Source organism: Varroa jacobsoni, unplaced genomic scaffold (genome assembly GCF_002532875.2).
Source record: "Varroa jacobsoni isolate VJ856 unplaced genomic scaffold, vjacob_1.0 scaffold_503, whole genome shotgun sequence".
NCBI lineage: Eukaryota > Metazoa > Arthropoda > Arachnida > Mesostigmata > Varroidae > Varroa > Varroa jacobsoni.
Genome location: NW_019213405.1, coordinates 346,816 through 366,532, shown reverse-complemented (window position 1 = coordinate 366,532; position 19,717 = coordinate 346,816). Strand labels below are relative to the sequence as shown.

The window sequence follows — 19,717 nt, the reverse complement described above, 5'->3', positions numbered from 1 at the left end:
AAACTATTATTTACATAATTAATTTGTTTCTATCTATAGCTAAATTAAGTATAACTATTTGTTTGAGTTTCAGCGCTTATCGTATACCATACCTTTGCTGATCTATTAAATAGCGGATCGTGTCGGGAATTCTATCTCTATTTTTATGAACTGTAGAATTGTGCAACGAACATACAGTTTACCTTTATTTGTTAATTTTTATGTATCTAAATTGATGGTGACAGTCAATGCGTAGATCTTATATGAACGTTTAGCTAACGGGCTGGATGGAGCAGGAGAAAGGTTACAGAACTCGTTGAAGCAATAAAGTAGTATTAGCTTGCAATTTCGAGATAATATTGCAAAAATTGATTTAGATAGAACATTAATATTTTTCTTTCAGCAATTTTCAAGCCATTTTAGGTATTAGCCTAGGTAAAATTCGATTACTATTTATCTAGGTGGCCAATTTTCTTTCCTTATGCGCCGAACCAAATTAAAGCATGCGGGTCGAACTTTATTTTTTAAAACTAGTAGTTAAATATTTATCTTTTTCACAGACTGTTATGTTATAGATGGGAAACAGTACTCTTGACAATTATAGGGGCACTGGCTTTAAAACCATGCTTACCAAAATATCCTTAAAAAGCCTAAGACATTTATATTTGTCTTTCAATGACTTCTTGTCCTTGTTCCCCATTGCTTTACGTTGGCGCTTAAAATGTTAGGCATTGCTTCAGAAGGGTCTTGCTGGTTATATCTGGCCTTTTCTCCAACAGATCTATAAAAAGCCATGGTAACGATATGCCATAATACTGATATTAGGCTGCGATAATGGCGCTTAAATTTGAATCAGCGGGGGCCGGATGTTCATGGTGATCATCAAACGAAATCAAAGAATTGCACTGTTATTACCAAGACCATGTCGCTGCCGCCTTAGATTCACTTAAATGACTATAATTTATTAGAAAGTACCGATTTTGAGTTTTAAAGATGAACTTCACTATTTACCGTCTGCAACTTCGTACTAAATACACTAAGTAGCCAAAGCATGCGGTCCGGAGCAGGCACATAAAAACTGTATTTCTAAAACGTAGCTTGCACAAGTGCCACGATGTGGATGCCCCTCTATCACATCCAAGTCTACTTTCAGTGAAGTATTCAAAAAATTATTAATATCGTGTCTTCGGATCGTGTCTTGAAGAAAACAAAAAGCCGCGGTGCAGATTTGTCGTATATAGACTTGGGTTACAAAATATTTGCTGACAAACGGGGTGGTCGTTCTTTTCGTATTATTATTATAACGCTATTAATAAGATCTATAAGTCGAATAAGACGAACTTAAATGAAGATTTTCAAACCAAGCAATAATTGTCTTAAGTTTACAGACTTTGAATGCAATCCTGACAAGATCATATCCTCAGTGTAACGTACATGAAAAGAAAACTAAAAAAAAATGTTTAATGCACTGCCAGTTTTTAATTCTTAGCTGTGTTGCTGCTTCTAACAAACGCGCCAGACTGCCTTTCGAGCGTGTTCTATACTAAGGAGATTGTCTATGTACGATCAAATGAATCTGCTGAGAATTATGTAACACTGAGTTCGTTAATATTTTATGTAAGGACCGCTTTACCTAATATCGCGCATAATATAACCTGTCTAGGTTGGCCAATTTAACACTGACACACATGACAAAAGACCCTTCTTTTTGGGGTTTATGACCCTTTAAACGCGCCCCTTACGATGGTTTGTCTCGCTAGTCCAACGTCATAAAGAGACATCTTGTTTAGCTCACTTTAGTTAATTTTCGTTGATCTTTTATCATTGTTCTCAACCCTTAATGAAGTACGGAGAGCTTTCCCTTGCCGATCCTTTGATTGAAAACACGAAAAGGACAAACTAAGGTTAGGTTAGACGATGTTTTTTCCTCTAGCTGTCGTGTTTCGAGTGAACGGTCCCGCTAAAAGTCTTTGGCGTGCACAGAAGTAGCAAAACGTTTCACCTAAATCAATTGAGAGCTTTGTTGAAAAAGCTGGCAGAACCCTCGATAATGTTGATCACAAAGCACTAAAAAGTGTTGGTTACAATGACTCGGTATGCAATCAACGAAAAGGACTTCTTTGCTAGTATGTTTGATCGTCAAAACGCGTTCTAACCAGTCCTTTATGCATTTCCATCAATGCATAGGTCACGCTGTTGAGCCATATAGAGAATAGAAATAGATTTTCTTTTTTTTTTCGTTTAGACCATTACGAAATTGCTCTCACAACTTGTTCTGAAGATTCAACTAAGGCATGTCAGAACTGCTTTGTTCCGCGACCTTAACACCTAGTTTTTAAACGGAACGATTTCAAGTTAGCCTTAAGACACCGTCAATTATATGGCAACCGCAGTCCGAGTTACTGCTGTTGATAAATATATTTTATGTTTTTGCAAACATTTCTCAAGCTCCAGTAAGTTTTTATTTATGACAGATCAAACAAAATGTATTGAACTGCTAAAAAACAGCCGGAATAAAACTTTAAGAGAGATTATTATTATTTTTGTGGGACTTTGCTATGCAAGACACGTCGCAATCATAAAAACCTTGGTTCCTACCTATCTAGATCGTTTCCTGGTCTATTTGTGAAATCACTCTCCAGAGACTCCGCTGTGATCCCACACACTGACGAGATGAGCGGGTGAATTCTATCCACGAAAACACTTTCAGCCTTAGCGAAGTGAATGCTAAGTAATGCTACCTGTAAGTATGCTTAAGTATTTTCCTAAGTTGAAAATAGGTTAGGAATTAAAAGGATTCAGAACGGAACTAAAGCAAGCAAGGCGTTCATGAGAGATCTGCTTGTCTCTTTGGTAGGCACGTGCCTATAAGGTTCATTAAAACCATTTGGTCTCACGCCAACAGGTAAGCCCGCGATAATAATGATCAAGACATTGATAGAGAATTACAACCGTAACTCGCCTGAACCAAACAAATTGCGGGAAACCATGAAAGTATATTGGTAAATCGTTCTCAAAATAACCGTAACGGTAGCTCGCACAAGCTAACACGGTCTGAAATTAATTTCAGCTTCGTGCTCGAAAAATACGTCCAGAATTTAACCTAGGGCGTCGTCTGCCTAAACCGGTAGTTTGATCTGGGCCAACTTAAAACTTTCAGTTCCAGTGTTAACTTACTGCTGAGATACAGTGGGCGTTTTCATACTATAATTCTTAGTTTTGAGTCTAACTAACTTCAATGTACTATTGAAGTTCTAGACGCTGTCGATTAATTCAGTATTCATACTTTACATTATAAGTTTTCAAAGTCAACGGAAGGCACCCAGTTGATCAGTATAAAAGGAGGCAGTTGCTCTAATTCCATCGTTATTACTTTCTCCATTCTTACAAGATTGGTAACAAACAAAAAAAAAAAAAACGGTGAAGCTATGAAGTAAAGTGGAAGCTATATTATTGTTGCGACAGATGGAATATTTTTTGGACTACGTATTGGCGTTACGGTGTCAGTGGGAACTTCATTTAAACAAATGCTAGATATTCTAACCTCGCGTCTTATCGTGTTATTTAGAAATTCGTTAACGTACTATGCTTGCTTTTACGGCATCTTGTCTCAACAGTACGTTTTTTTGCCCGTCTCCACATAATATACTTGACGTAATATCGGGGCATGCCTCGGAGCGCATAGGCATCCAAGACTTAAACTAACTACATGATATATTCAATCCGTAGCTCATATACCTGTTTATAGGGTATTCCCGCATTCGTAGATATTCCCAACAAGACTCAAAGTTCTCCTGTCTGAACGCGAAACAATCATAATAATTCAGCACTTCCACCATTTAAGCTGCAGGCTCGTTGTCAGACGTAGACTATTTAAAGAAAGGCCGAAAAAAAGACAAGTTTTGGATTTTCATTTGTTTAAGACGGAAGTGAAAGCCTTAACAGCTAAAGCAGTCACATATGTTGGCCTCGAACTAATAATAAAAATAATTTGCTTAACAAATTTATTCATTTTCATGTGCCGAATTATGCCAGAATCGAAGATTCAAGTGCGCGCCGCTACCGTTGACTTCGTCCCGCAGGCATGCTATTTTAAATCAGGCTCAGATAGCGGACTTGAGCACTATACAACAGGGACAAACTGGTCTTGATTTACTATTGTATTGTGTAACCGATACACAAGTGGAAAAAGCTAAGACAAAACTATTTCGATGAACGTCCATGAGCGGCTCATGCCACAGGTCTTGTAGAGCTAAACACCGTGGTCATACTTCTCCGGTAATTGTGCTCGCATCTGTGCACCCGGTACATGTAAAACTCTGTACACTAGTTGCAAAAAGTTGGCTTAAACTACAGGAAGGACAAGATAGCCTCTACTGTCCCGGACAGCTATCCAACCTCTATCCTAATCACTGTAACATTGGTCTAATAAAGAAACCATTTCTGTAACATTGCCCAAATAACAATTAAGAATAAGTGTTTATTTAAATAACCGTGACTGGCCATAGACGAAGAACCCTGGAAGCGTCCTTACTTCCTCCTCCAAAGTAACTAGGTACGCCAGCAGATAAAAATACAGTATAATTAGCTTTTGATTCACTACCATTAAAAGTGCCCGATCGGGATCCAAAGGAGCCTTGCCTTTAATTTGCGAAGGTATGATTCAAAGTTTTAATGAGGTTTACTCATTTGACCCATCTGCAGTCAGCGTCTGGGAGCTAAAGCGGACATTTTTTGTTTTACTATTATGGTGTAGTCCGCTCCTGTATTGGCTAACATCGGGCGCCACATATTCTGTTACATTTCGTTCTTTGAAAGGCTCTTACAAGTTCGTTCGCAAACTCGTTAATCTCTGGGTCACGTTTGCTTCCCTATTGCACTTGATTGGTACAAGGGCCCAACTCTGCCCGGCTGAATCGGAAAGGACCTCACAGTACGGGGGACGGAAAGGAAAGGTCCTTTATTTAGTCTACTGGTGCGCCTTTGGGAGCCCGTCTTCTCCTGTTAACCGCCAGCGATTAAAACTTTGTAGTTCGTTAATGTCGACAACTAACGAGTTTTTGCAATCGTACGGTTGTAAAACGGCCTGGTGATAAGCTGAAACGATATTCCGTAGCGAACGGCGTTGCGATGTTCATTTGATCACGCTTCTTGCGGTGCATGGCCAAAGCAATTCCTGAAACGTGTCGAAACGCATAGTGTATTCCTATGAGCTTAATTAGGATTCACAGCGTACGCAGTCGCAGTTAATGGGCTACAGCAGCGAAAACAATCTTTACTTGTTTACAGTAAATGGTCGAAGCTTCAGAATGGGTTGTAACTTTTATATCTATTTTTTTATGATACTCTTATCGTGAGATATTGCCTCGATGGACATAGCTGGTGTTGGGAATGGAAAACAGCGGACTGTCGTGTAGTATGTGTTTAGTGGCGATTTTTCAGTCCTTCTGCAAGGCGCTTAGGTGAATTGAGAAGTTCAATGTTCCTATAAGGTTTGCTTACTCTACGTTAGGAGATTGATAGAGTCAAGTAATTCAGTAACAGTTACGCAGCTGGAAGGGGGCCTGTGGCACTAAAATGAAATTCAGTTTTAAATCACTAAGGGCACATGTTCACACAATCTAAATTCGAAACACATTAAGTAAATCCCATCCTCAGGAGCCAGTTGTTTTTAGCTCGCTTCCTTTGCTTGCTCTTGCAACTTTTCTGAAATTTATGTGGTTACCGCTGTAACACTCATTGTAAGCAAGCAATAACGTTTGATGGTAATTATTATCTTTACGTTGACACAAATCCAGCATATAATTGTTACTCAGAGCTGTATATTTCAGAGGCCGATTTAAAAGTGTATTGGGTTATGAAAAAAATCGTTATCGTTTCTCCTTTTAGAAGGCTTCAAGGCGACATTTCTCAGGGAGTATGGGTCGTGTTGGGTCGGCATTTTGCAAACCAAAATTCGGCAGCGATCTTTGGGGTGTTTTATTATTATTAAGATATTTATTCAGACTCAACATGTAGCGTCTTGGTGATAAGTGAAATTACTTAGAATGATCGCCAATACTTTACAATTTCATTACGATAAAAGCACAGGCCTATAAAAAAAATTGCGCTATTTATGGACAAGGTGCATTGTCGGAGGAAACGGTTCAAAGGTAATTGTGCCGTCCTCGTGTTCGAAATTTCGATATGAGTGATGGTTCTCGTATTGGCTGATTAATTACGGAATAAGTTAATAAATATATTGCGAGAGTTAAGCAGGACTGACACGCCCATAGCAAGGAACCAAACATACCCTGCCAAGGAGAACAAAGCTGGTCATGTACGAATTGATGCAAAACCATTAACTTTATCTTATTTGCATTTCTAAAATGGATGATAAAAAGTGGATTACATAGAACAATAATGAAGAAAAACAATCTTGGGTAAAAGCCCGACTGAGGCCAAAAAAAAGTGATGCTATGAGTTTGGCAGGGCTGGAAAGAGGTGAGGCGTTTTGAATTGCTCCCGTCTGATGAAACAACAGATTTGGACCACTATTGTCAATAACTAACAGGATCATAAAAAATCGACCACAACTAGTGCCTAGAGGAGACGTCATTTTTCATTACGATGCCACCTGATCACATATATTTTCAGCTACCCGACAGAAATTGAAAAACGTCAATGGGAAATTTTAATGCATCTATCAGTACGGTAAGCTGGACCTTGAACCATCAGGCCGCCATCTTATCTGTTTCGGTCTTTGCAGAACCCTCTTACTAGGGTTCATTAGCTTTAATGGAGGAATACCAAGGCCACTTGTCGAAATTTTTCACCCACGAACTGCAGAAGTTTTACAGCGATGAAATGATGGGGTTACGGGAAAAATACGCATATTTAGTTCATTAATAACTAATAATTAATTAACATAAAAAAATATTTGCTTCAATGTTTAAGCAATAAACTTTTCCGCCACTCAATATACAGATATTTTATCATCGTTTTCTTTATTTATATGGCGTCTCAAACGTCAGCAGAGCCTTTCCGATGATTAATATCAACTCGCTACCCGTCGCACTGTTGGAATCTTGGGCTTTTTTTTGGGTCTTGGCTTTTGTGCACTTATACAGGGGCACTAGTGTAAGGATGATGATATTTTAGGCACTCCTTAAATGAATCAGTTCTATTTAAATAGTACCTTTACCTTATCACTAAGGAGATACCATTTTAATTTGATTCCATTCATATAACATCGCCCGTATAACCTGTATAGAAACACCTAGATACAAACAAATGTAATGTTATATTTAAATGAAAATAGGTCAGATTAGTCTTTGAAGACACTTTCAATACAATTTTAATAAAATTAATATTATATTGAAGTTGATTAAATATCTACCGTACGTCACTGATCAAAGACTAGCTATTGCGACGGCTCCATACTATTCTATATGATCAAATATTTTTTACAGTACAATTTTTTGACGTCTATACCTTTGTGGCTATACGTACGTCGCTAGTACGTGATCTCTTAGGCGTCACCGCAATAATCCATCTAAATGGCATACTACTATACTATTTGAACAGGGTGATAAGGTCGGCGTTCGTATTCGTCGATTTCGGATGTCCGGCTGTCCCGCTTTTCAAAAGAAGGCAGTGTTTTACAGCATGACGCTTCAGAAATCGTCAATAACATGGCCTTATCTACCCTGCCCACGAATCACCCATGGCACAGACCTATATGTCCTATGTGAATTTTAGTGAAGAGCTCCAGTCACACAGCGATCCACATTAGAACTACTCATTAAGCTATTTTACGGCAGCATGCCAAATACTGCAAACACGACAATACGGCAAAGCTCAGTCTTCCGCAAACAAACGGCCTTGAATCGCTGGTCCAACGTTGCTTTCTACCATTCTTATCCAATGTGTAGCCTGTCACTTCCTTAGATAACCCACCTTCTCTTTGTGTAAGGTTCGCGTACAAGGGACATTCGTAGTTATTTCCCCACATCCGCAGTTGCTGTTCCTACTGATTCGGACGACGCCAGCCACTAGCGCCACCATCATCCTATTCTTCTCACACGGAACTGATCAGGCGGTGTGCAGTACTCACTTGGTGCTACGTCTATGCATCATGGCCGTTCATATTAATTCCATTAAAGCATCTCATTGGATATAGATCCGTCCCTGATATTTATCATTGACCTGATCGTGGCTACACGAATGAGCTAATCCGCTGTGGGGTCACCTGCGCCAGAGACATCACGTACGGTGTGTAAAGAGAGCACAAAGAAAGAGAAAGACAGTGCTGGCCTCATGAGTAACGAAGGCCAAGTAGAAAAACGCATCAACGAATAGTAGTTACCCCAACAGCTACTGCGAAAAACTGCTCCGCTGCAAAAACTACAATGGGCGGTGTGAGCTACGTTAGATCATTGGCTTCTAGGACCCTTTCTGGGGATGATCACGACTGTAAGTGTTTGCAAACAGCAACGCGATGACGGAGCGTCTGTGCTTGGCCGTCTAAGGCCGAGAGAGCTGAGGAAGAGACATCTCTGGCTTTCGCTTCCCCGACCTGTCAAAAGTTATTCTTTTCCCTACTTTCCTCTTAGACTCTTTCTGGTTTTGCGATAACTTTTGCTATCGGACAGGTTAATTTCAAGCATTGTACTGACTGTTAGGTTTTGGAATATAGTACTTACTGACTTTTGAAGACGATATCGGGTCTAGTGCACGTACATAAAGCAGGTATCAATAATAGTAGTAAATAATAATAATTATTATAAATCAGTCCCCAGGAAACTGAAGCACGTAGGATGTTTACGTACACACAAAGGCCAAAAATAGCGGCACTACATTTCTCATTTTTGTCAACTTCAGCTATGGACCAAGGGCGTATAGGGACTGGTGAACCGAAATAGCCACCAATCATATCATATCATATTAGACTTCGGTGTTCACAAGTTCCATCACTTTATAGTCAAAACACAAAACGGTCACAACCCTATAAAGTATTTGAAGTTTTATGAAAATAGGTGCTATCCCGGCTTTTACAATGTAATTCTATAGGTTGACACTCGCAAGTGAGAATTACCTAGCCGGTCAAAAACGAACATGTACATCATTTATTTCATAATGTTTATGAATATACGATGTATGCATTTTAGCTATTATTAGTAATAAATAAAGCACTATTATAAATGAGTTATTATGATGTGCTTACATGAACCCTGTAAAACTAAACGAGCTTTTTCTCTAATGTTTAGTTTCTCTAAAACATAACTATAAACGTTGCTAGGAGAAGTGAACGCTGAAGTCGTACTTTTTAACAAAACGGCCAAAGCGACGGTAGCTTTCACAAAGGAGACAAAGTGTTTGTTTGTCTGTTCCATGAGTGGCCCATTCAAGGTTTTACAGAAAGGAACAAGCCGAGGCGAAAGAGCGTCAAATTTTTAATGATAATATGCCGGTCGCATGCGAGTATTTGCGTCACGAATACTGTTTTTTTGCGATGAGTAGCTCGCCTTTCACACCGTTTCCTACGGCTATGGTGGAAAATGCGCGTAGAGTCCTGTGAAGGAGCATTAAATCTAGGTCTCCGCTTTTTAGTTTTACTACGGTATAGCAAATAAAGGCTATTGCGATTTACGTATTCGAAAATCAAATCAAAAACGACTTAGGATAAATGAAAAAGCCAATAGTGTTTACTGCTCTCCAGGCAACTAGAAGTCCATTGATGACGAACTAATCGACGTCCATCCAGTCGAGAGTAACGAAATTCTGCTAACGGTTCCCTGAATCTTCTCCAGCATCGTTACTATGCTATTCAGGCCCACTGGAAAAAGCTGGGAGCTGTGCTCACCGCAAACGTTTTCAGAGGTCCTTTCAGTGAAAAACGACCTCACGCCGATCAGACTCCACAGTTTAACTCCATTGTTAGTCGTGCAAAATACATCGATGCGTCGGCATAACTAAACAGACAAACGATCAGTAATTCAATTTCGGCTTTCCTATGTATCCAGATGTCACCGAATTGGCATAATAATATAGCGTACACAAACTTTCTCGGAACTCTCGAATCCTGACTACTTATATAAAATACGAGTAGCCCAGTAGGAGACAATAATAATAAAATTATCAAGTCAACTACAGTTAACGTGTTTATTTAAATCAGTCCTTTACAGTATATGATCCTGAAACTAATACATTTATGTACATTACCCAGACAATATCTCTAGGCTATTATCTTAATCTGTGATAAGGCTTTTCTAATTTTTAGTATATAGTTTCGTGTACAGATACATAAACCGAGCAGATAACGTTAGCGCTCTGTCAAGATGCCCGAAAACAAGAAGGGTAGCGACTGCAACAACAGTGACACCATGAGCTATAAGTCGGTGCAAAGATGACACAATACCCAAAATAGTAGCTTCGCTGCTTATTTTGACCCTTGTTTTCTAGATACCAGCCCAGTGCAACCTGGAACGTAGTTTTCTCAGCCGATTCTGCGGAACAAGCTTGTCGCCCGTTCTCTGCAGGCTCCACATCGTACCCTGCATATGGCACGCAGGTAAATCACAAGAACAAAGCGACAAATTATAGCTGGGACGTCGTATCAATTCAACTCGTGCGTAGTTTCCGCTTTACCGTGCTCCTTGTGCTTAAATTGTGGTCGAATTCGCTTGACTCATTATTTCCCATAGGGTGCTATGGTAAATGAGTCAAGAGAATCTTTCTCTGCGTGGGGTTCGCTACGCGTTACGTTTTGGGTCTACGTAAACCTGATTACTAATAGGTGTCGCTGCGAATAACGTATCGCGCTCGCTTCTCGATCATGAAGTCTGCTTGATAGCATTATAAAGGAAGAGCGCGACTTGCAAAAGTGAATTTCACACGTGTATTTTTCGAACTGTAGAAAGGTAAGCTGCGTGACCGACATTCGACATGACCAGGATCAGGATCGCGCGATCCAAGCCAGTAGGTAGAGCTTTAAGCAAATTCGATATTTGGAAGCCCCCGCTCAACATGCGTTAAACTAATAAAAGATTAGATTGTAGCAAAAAAACTCGAACTGTCCGGTGACTTTTGCCCCGCGAAAATATATACTGCATTTTACGATACGAGTCTACATTAACCTAAAACTATGTTGCAAAAAACAAACAACAGGTTCACGCCGGATCTATCCGCTAGGTCTATCCATTATGCTAATAGATTTGATTTCGTTACCATAAATGCATATACTTGGACAGGAGTATTTGAGAAGTCGCAGACGTTTAGACCTTAGAGGTCTCATTGTCCTGCAAAGATATACCGGCCAAAAATGGAGTCGGAGAATGTTGTTTTTGACTTGGCATCGTGTATTGCTATCGGTATTTGCACCAAGGAGTTCGTGGATTATTCAGTGTAATCGTGTAGTTAGGGTTCGTCTTATAAGCGAATAAGCTGGCAGTGTTTTTTTGCTGCTACCGGTCCTTTGAATATATTAGCCACGTTGGCTCTTTCAAATGACGCAGTGTCGAATTTTTGGGTGTACCAACATTGTTCCTATGCGTTTTCTAATACTTGGTATAACGCACATGTGGTATTTGGTGAAAATAAATGAGAACCAATAGATAAGAGCTGTTTTTCTCGCGTTCATAATTGATGAGCATGAACTGGCCCAAGTAAGTAGTTAAACTACAGTGTTCAATTACAGTAAAGCAGTCACATTTGGCCTTGCGAAAGCAGATTACCTATATAAAGCGAAGCCAGAGGGAATCATTTTATTCGATTTCCTATGTTGAATTTTCGCACGGTATAATGCTTTAGCTACCTTGGATCATTTCGATCTTCGTTTGTTACTTCTGCAGCTACGAACGTTGATGTTGCTCAGGGCGCTTCGATAAGTGACATCAAGATGTGCAGAGGAATGGTTCCGATAATGAGTCGATTATCAGCTTGAAATGTACCGGCGGTCCTAACCCAGCTCCGGGTAAGTGTATAATAACGTGTGATTCCGGCTGCAGTGGAAATCCGACGCACCCAGCTTTCAGTCGAAACATGTAGAACGAAGGACACGTTTACTGACAGTAAAATCAATGTGATAAATTAATCTGATTTTAGAAGAAGAATATTTTGAGTCAGATGAGCACAAGTCGTTCGGGTTCATGTTTGCTGATCGCCTAAAATAATGGCCATATATTTATGTTGTTTTATTGATAGAACCAACGTAAGTATGCTACAGCTGAACCGTCATCAGACGATTTCACTGCACGTGTCTATTTATACACGCCGTCCACACAAACTACTGTCATATTGCCAATGACAAGAAGGATTATCACAATTGGCGACCTCAGTAGAGCCCCGTGAAGCTCGGCTAACCTGTTTAGCCTAAGTGATCTCGATCTGTCTTGGAGGTACGACAGATACGATTGGGTGGATGAAAGGCATACTAAGAACGTTCTCACAGTAACCGCCAATACCTTCTCTTTGATTCTCCGGTAAACACCTGTACAAAACGTAGGAACGTTGGTAGTTATTTAGACATTACCAGAACAGTTATTCCTTAGCAGGAGGATAACTAAGGGTGACCTCAAAATCGCGCTATGCAAAGGTTTATAGCTTGGATTAATAAATCAAATACCAAAACGTCCCAGCTTCTTAGACGAGCTTGATAAACAAAACGTTCATCTGATACATGTGATATACGTGCGCATATACCGGTGTTCAACCACAAAAAAGATGTACGAAGTATTTAGTACATGGCTCTGGTGTCTCAGAGGAATTAGGCTAAGGCTTGCCTGAACGGCGTTTCACTTGAGGAAATACGGAACAGACTGTGGTCTGATAGTTTGTCATCAAGGATTTGAAGTATGTCAATGCAAGGTCTCAAAATGTAACATTTGCTAATGCTATAATGGCATATCTATTCTGTATGAGTGAAGAAATTTAGCCCGGATATTCGAACCGTTTAGAACGGACGATGCCACGCAATTCAGCAATATGTCTCTTAGCTACTTTACACTGATAATGCATTTTGTAACTGCAGAGTTTCTCAACCTAAAATGTCCTCCTCACAAGATATTTTTACCATCTATATGTACCAAAAGACACCTATCCAAGAGCTCTTTTGGACGAAGCTAAGTTCTTGCGCACCAGTATATAGCACAGTACTAATAGATCCGAGGCTTTTTCAATAAAATTTAACTCCAATGTATGATGTACATATACAAGATTGCCACCTTCCGGACTAAATGTGGCGGAGCGAGGAAACAAGAACGAGCAAAATGAAATTACAGAGATATCAGTCTCACCCCCGACAGTTCGCGCCTTGGCGGGAAGTTCAGCAAACAAGGTCCTGCGTGTCCAAGTCTGCTTGTCCGACAGGGTTTCACATCTCGATAGAGCACAAGTAGGCATCGCATGTCGAAAAATGCGATCGAATGAACATAGCGTAAGGAGCGAAATTGAACGAAGCCCTAGAAAGACGGTGGCCATTTTTTGCTCCATTTTGCTTTCTATTCAGAAAGGAGAAACACTTTGATCGTTCCATGTGCTTAGTCGTGCTGGCCTTTGAGTCGTATCCAAGCCAATAGATTTGTTCTTCATGGGGTTCATCATATAAACAGGCCATGATATCGAAGTTGTACCTATCTGAGCCGTCTGCAATGTGTTAACGCGACGGGATAACAAAATCGCCTATTTTTGAACGAAATCAGTTGAAAACGAGTTCTAGTTTTAACGTAGGCGGCGAAGGGTTTCGGTAAACCAACTGTAGCAACGTATCTGCAGTCGCTTTCTGACAGTGAATACACCTTTTGGGGCAAAACTTCGTGGCGTCCAAAATCTGATATAGGCCATCGTCAATATGCATAGAAATACCGCTGAACGTAATAAGAAAGTTGTCGAGCGAACATTTTATTTTGTTCAACTGGACGGCATCAGTGAAAACACATTTCATTACTAGCAACCTTGATCGAGGAGACTAAAATCAACATCAGTGACAGCGGCGTCAGTGACTACGGGAGAGAATATGTGGTCACCCCTTAATTCACTCGCTGCAATCCCTGTCTGAGGGAGTACCACTATAGACAGAAATATTGTTAAAATTTACGTTAACGACTCTATGGTGGCAGGCGAGGTTTCTGGCCATTTGTTACCACAACTAGCGTAGATGAATGAGTCTTTAGGAAAGTGTCACTGCTCCGTGAGTGCGGCGTAGTGCCCCTAAAGAGACGCTCTTTTAAACTTAAAAACATCTTGTGTCTTGCACAATATTTTCACTGTATCCTCTAAGCATGTTGATTTTCTACGCGTATCTTTTGATCATATTCCAAATGTTAAACTACGATAATTAGAGCAAAAGAGGTTTAGCGAAAAAAGCCATTTGGAACGTATGAGTATATACGGTTAAAAAAGGTCATTTGTACTGAGACGTTCTTACGGGAACGTAATTATTGTTTTTAGTCAGCGTTAACGTACTAAGGGAAAATTTCCACCCTCTAGTCAAAGCAAAGGCGCACAGCTGGCGAATGTTCCTTATGTCGCCATTTACCACTATGAATTTTAGTCGTAAATAACCCTTAACAGGTTCGCCAAATTTAAAGCACAAAGTGCAGAACAGAAACTTTGAATTTACCAGGTTTTGCTTGGTCCAGGTAATATTTCCACTGGATGATATTCCCTCTGATTTTAAAAATCCTCATGTTTTCTAACGATTTCTTAGAGGTTGAAGAAGAAACTAAACTAGAAAGAAAATTGTCTATAATTCAGGCAAATTTTAGTAGAAATTCGATTGGATTTTATGTTTACATAATAATTTTTTTTAATTTTTGTGACCATAGAAGCAAACGACACATCTATGCAATATATTATTCTCATTCAAAACATTTTATTTAATAATAACAATAAACAAGTCGATTTTTCGTATCTACAAATACATCCTATTGCACAAAAAAAAAGGTCTTTTTTCACCTCAACACATTTACCCTAACTTTGATGAGATATGCTTGGTAGATATCTATCTTAATCCTGTCATTGTAGAGCGTTTCATAAAAACCAGAACAAATTCAAGGTGTGTGAAGAGATTTCTGACTGTCATTGCAAACAATCATCTTTTCGAAATCACACAGACTTTTTGTAGCAGCTTTCCATGTATCTGGTCGTCAGGAGCAAAGATTGGTTTGTTTGATAAACCATGCTATCATGTAACCGCAAATTGCGTTTTCAAACTTACGTACCGCATAATGGTAGCTGAAGTATGGATGATTGTACCTATCCAGCCAAAACTATGAATTGGCCTTAACGTTCTTAATAAACTCCTAATATGATTTTTGCGTTTTTCTTTAATAATTACTCCGTTATTTAGCATCTGGCTAAAATAATTTTATTGCCCTAAATTAACCGATATTTCACATTATTTCGGTTAACTTCAAAATAATCAATGAGTATACCCAACAAATTTTCCGTCTGTGTAAACGCCCATTCTGACTATCTAACTCAGGCTCTAGCACCTCCTGAAGTAAGTAAAACATGAACACGAAGGTGCAGTCATCGTTGACTCAAAAATCCGTGTTGGTTGCCATGACATATTATTATCACGCGATTTCTTAGGTCCGGTGCAGAACTCGGATACCTAGCAGCAGTCACAAACGAGAGAGCCAACCCCCGATGAAAAATACACAGCATTAGAACTTAGAAGCTTACGCTTCACGGGTTTCAGTTGGGTGGATATCAGTTAGTCCAGTTGCGCCACGAGACCCTTCTGGATGACTCTCGTAGTAACAGACTTTAGGGAATTTAACAAACAGAAGTAACAGCTATATGTCGGCTGCGGTTTACAAGGACAAGGAAAAAATCTATCCTAAACCTATTGGTCTGCCATAATCACGTCACCCTATTAAAACCATTGTCTTGACAAGTGTTCCATAGTATTTTCTCCTTAGGTCAGCGATTGTTGGATAATAGCTTTGGGTCGCTGTATCTAGAATGTATGTAGAAACGGAACCTTATTTAGCAGCGGAATGTCTGCTCACCAGTTCGCTTAACAAAATAATGTGCTAGTAGACTCATGTAGAGTGAAGTCACTGCGGTCAACTTGACGATGCTCACAAAAAAGAAAAACCCCTTGCAAGATTTAATTGCAGTAGTGGTGCCGATGGTTAACACAGTCGTTTTGTGTTGGCTATTACATTGCTTGTAGAGAGGAAATGGCAAACTCAAAAGCACATTTTGTGGAGGGCTAAATTCGCCATTTATTGACTGGGGACAATTTTGACAGAGTCGTTTCGATTCTACAACTTTATCTGGGTCGAGTCACCTCATTTCCTGCCTCGTAATAGCTTCTGCCGTCCCCGTGACTCCTTTGAAGTTTGTTGTAGGATCGCGTTCATAAACCAAGTAAATCGACCGTTTCAAGTCTCACTTATTATAATTATAGGAAGAAATATAACATTAATAAATATTTGAAGAAAGGCGAATTCGTAGTCACATACATAAATTATGTTGTGCATGAGTAAGAGATACGCACAAAGCGTAAGCTAATACCGCACTAGTAACTAATAATGCCGATGACAGTTTTTCTCTTTGTGATAAACTTCATAACACTATTGATATTATAAACAGTCTATTATCCAGAGAGTTCTATGTAAGCGTCTTCATTATCTAGTACTATATTATTATTCTTTGTACGTCATATCGTAACCTAGCCAATACCCATATGTCTTAAAAGCATGCGTTGAACGTATGGTCAAAGCATCCCCTGTTGAGCCTGTGTTCCCTGAGTAATTGCAAACATTAATATCGTGTTTCTTACACAGTAAATTGTCGAGTCTACCGTATAACGTGAGCTCACCTGCTGGCTCTTCACGCTATAGCCGCTTTGAAGATCTCTGACGAAAAAGCACGCGTATATGTCTGCAACTGTATTCATTATCCATCATAGCGGTACAGGCTTTGAATCGTCTCTAGAGCACTTGTCCGATTTGGATTCTGTTCGTTTCAATGGGAAGTTGAGGACGGCTGCATGCTTAGCTATCTTATTGCTTGATGCCAGTTCGCTAGAGAACCAAAGGCGCAGTATTTTATGCTTTCCCGGCTGACATCTGGACGTATTTTTCGTGTAGTATTGGCACATTGTGACATTCACTTTTATGGCTCTCCATCATCGATAGAGCGATAAAAGAAGTTACCGGAAACAGCTCGTTATTTTCAGGCTCGAATAGGTTTTATGAGCGGTTGCGGCCACGGGAGTGTGTCATTGCCACAACCCAAGATCAGTTATAAATTCGTTTCTGGCCGAAATCAGTGATCGCGGATTTGCGTCCGAGTTGTGGTTGCCAATCGAAACCTACCTTTAAATGACAATGGAAATAGAGATATGCAGACATTGCCATTGCAAATAATGGGGTACAGTAATTGAATTGTACCTCATTGTTCTTATTCAAACAGTGGAATACAAGTTTAATATCGTTTAAACCATTGTACTAAGTTGGCTGTGTTCAAGCTACGAAAATCTTAATACCATATATCGCTGATCAAGAGCGAGAAATACAGGATCTGAAGCCGCAAGAAAACCCTCGGGCCAAAGCACGAACTCAAATAGTTGGGCAAATCAAGCTGCAGAGCCGGCATAAATACATATAAAAAATATGTTGAAAGATAGACTAGAGGAGTTGTTGGAGGTATACAGATACCGAACGGATTATTTTAATATAATAATGAAAATAACCTAATACGAAAAGATTGTTCTTAGTTTAGAATCAAATGAAATTTTTCACACTTTTAAAAAGCACAAAAATCAACAATTTGCTGCAGATTGAATTATCAATCTTTTTGAGTATGCTTCTAAAAGGCAATGCCGTTTAGATCAGCTAAATTCGGTTGACCGCATAACTGAGGTTAAAAAGTACCAGTAAAACGGTAATCATATCCCAGGTCACAGATCATAATTAACCATGCCTCATTCGTAATGCCGGAATTGTAGATTACCGATGTTATGTTTCTTTTTTTCAGGCCATGTGTTTGTACGGACAGGGTGTCAGTAGGACCTTAATGTCAGTTCGTTTTCGGTGCAGGATCAAAAACCTAATTATTTCGAATTTAATGTCCGGCCTTTCTGTTAGGCATTCTATGGGACGGCTGGGTCCCAGCATGAAGCGAAACGTTCGAAACCTAGACCACCACGCCTCCCTAAAATTAACAGGCAAATATGTTACCCGTTAATTTATTAGGATTACTAGGATCAACAACCCGCTACCAGAAAGATACGATAGCCAGGTCCTTTGCTGGATTTATTTAGGGTTTCCTCAATGGACATACGGTAAGCAGACAAACGCCTCTTTTTAATAACCCTATTTTTCTCCGTAATGATAATTTCTAGTATTTATCAATCCCATGCTCCCGCAATAGCGTAGTGGTAAAGTGCTTGCGTCTTAAAATTATCCGTACATGGTGCTTTAAGTTCTAATCCAGGTGTAGACGCACTTCGCTCGTGACGAAAGCCGGCTATTTAACATAATTCCTGATGGTAAAAACATTTAGTTTCTCAATCTTTGTCGTAATAACATTGTCAGCTAAAATTTAAGCTAACTTAACTGCAGGCTTGTTCTATATGGCAAAAATAGCAGTAAATCAAAGAAAAAACACGTATTAGATACCATGACATCTACACAGCTTTCATTGCCAAGTTGGTTTATAAAAATGATGCGTATTTTGTTAAAAATAACTTTAATTTCTAGGTAAAGCAAACTAGAACCTCTGAGTGTGTAAAGCAATTGTGCCATTGAAAATTCGGTTTTTCATTGTCTAGTAACGATTTATGAAAAGCTACGGTAGCCGAATTACGGTCTCTCTCAAAGAACAAACATTTTTCTAGTGCCTTTGTTATTCCTAAATTCTTTCAAATTCTTAAAATATTAGTGGTCCATAAGGCTTCATGTCTAGTCGACAAACCAATATCTTGTGAGCCATATAGGCCAACGATAAAGGTGTATTTATTCGATATTTTCTTAAAAATAAATGTAAAAATAGCTCCGTGTAAGTCCCTCATTAGTTATACGGTCGTTCTCAACGAATGCCGCTTCATTGTCTCGCTGTTGATTAAGGGAACTGGGAAAAGAGTAATCGAGGCTCATGCATTCGGCTTTACGCAACAGCAACTGTTGTTTTCGAACTTGTTAATCTCCCCCAATGTTCTAATTCCGATATATGTGTATATATATCAGATAAAACCTTCACATTTGAATAAACCTTGATGAACTGTTCGTCACAGCGGGCAGTCATCATAGTTCTTTCTAGATTACAGCGACAGATCCATCACAGCGAAAACATCGCGCCGTTTTAAACGAAAGGTTACTGTGACATAATTTTATTCACGCTAGACAAATTTTTGAAAAATGAAGCGGGAAAATTTTCTCGTTTGCTGAAAATCGACGCTGCATCTGCATTATTACTAGCTTTCATACAGCTTTTAAAAAATAGAAACAGGAAGATCGTCATAAGGGCTTAAATTTAAAAGCCCAGAAACTCCATTGTTAATACACTTAACGGATAATATGAATTGATATCGGTCAATATTTTTGAGACGTTCGCGCTTTTTGCACCTTTCGAACTTTTTGGCCGTTTTTAGTCCTTGCAACGTTAGGAATTTTAGCCTGTTAAAGGTCCAAAATAGAATTCTGTTGGAACTTCTTTCACGTAAAATACCATTATCGTTTGATGCACGGTTAATATGAATAGTTACTTGCAAATTAAAAAAGGCGTATTTTGAAAATGACTA

At 39.3% G+C, this 19,717-nt stretch overlaps 1 protein-coding gene across 3 annotated transcripts; it reads right to left on the bottom strand.

Moving 5' to 3' along the window:
* Positions 1-4,419: 4,419 nt before the first annotated feature.
* LOC147753425 (uncharacterized) lies at positions 4,420-17,248 on the bottom strand. Of its 3 annotated transcripts, XM_086968529.1 has the most exons (3): positions 16,793-17,248; positions 9,824-9,932; positions 4,420-5,155 (listed from the first exon to the last, which is right to left on the bottom strand). In XM_086968529.1, the coding sequence occupies exons 1-3, from the start codon at positions 16,868-16,870 to the stop codon at positions 5,016-5,018; spliced, it is 327 nt and encodes a 108-aa protein (XP_086824655.1). In that variant the 5' UTR covers positions 16,871-17,248; the 3' UTR covers positions 4,420-5,015. The 3 variants fall into 3 exon arrangements, 1 of the variants encoding a protein (XP_086824655.1); XR_015311306.1 differs by lacking the exons at positions 9,824-9,932; positions 16,793-17,248 and adding an exon at positions 7,918-8,473; XR_015311307.1 differs by lacking the exons at positions 9,824-9,932; positions 16,793-17,248 and adding an exon at positions 8,327-8,473.
* Positions 17,249-19,717: the final 2,469 nt, after the last annotated feature.

Bases quoted from the DNA above. Each gene is read 5' to 3' on its own strand.
- LOC147753425 (XM_086968529.1), bottom strand. From the start codon at position 16,870: ATGAATACAGTTGCAGACATATACGCGTGCTTTTTCGTCAGAGATCTT. The intron at 9,933-16,792 runs GTGAGCTCACGT...TTGTCTGTTTAG, and splicing joins ATAGCGTGAAGAGCCAGCAG to TTATGCCGACGCATCGATGT. The intron at 5,156-9,823 runs GTGAGCACAGCT...GACACGTTTCAG, and splicing joins GACCTCTGAAAACGTTTGCG to GAATTGCTTTGGCCATGCAC.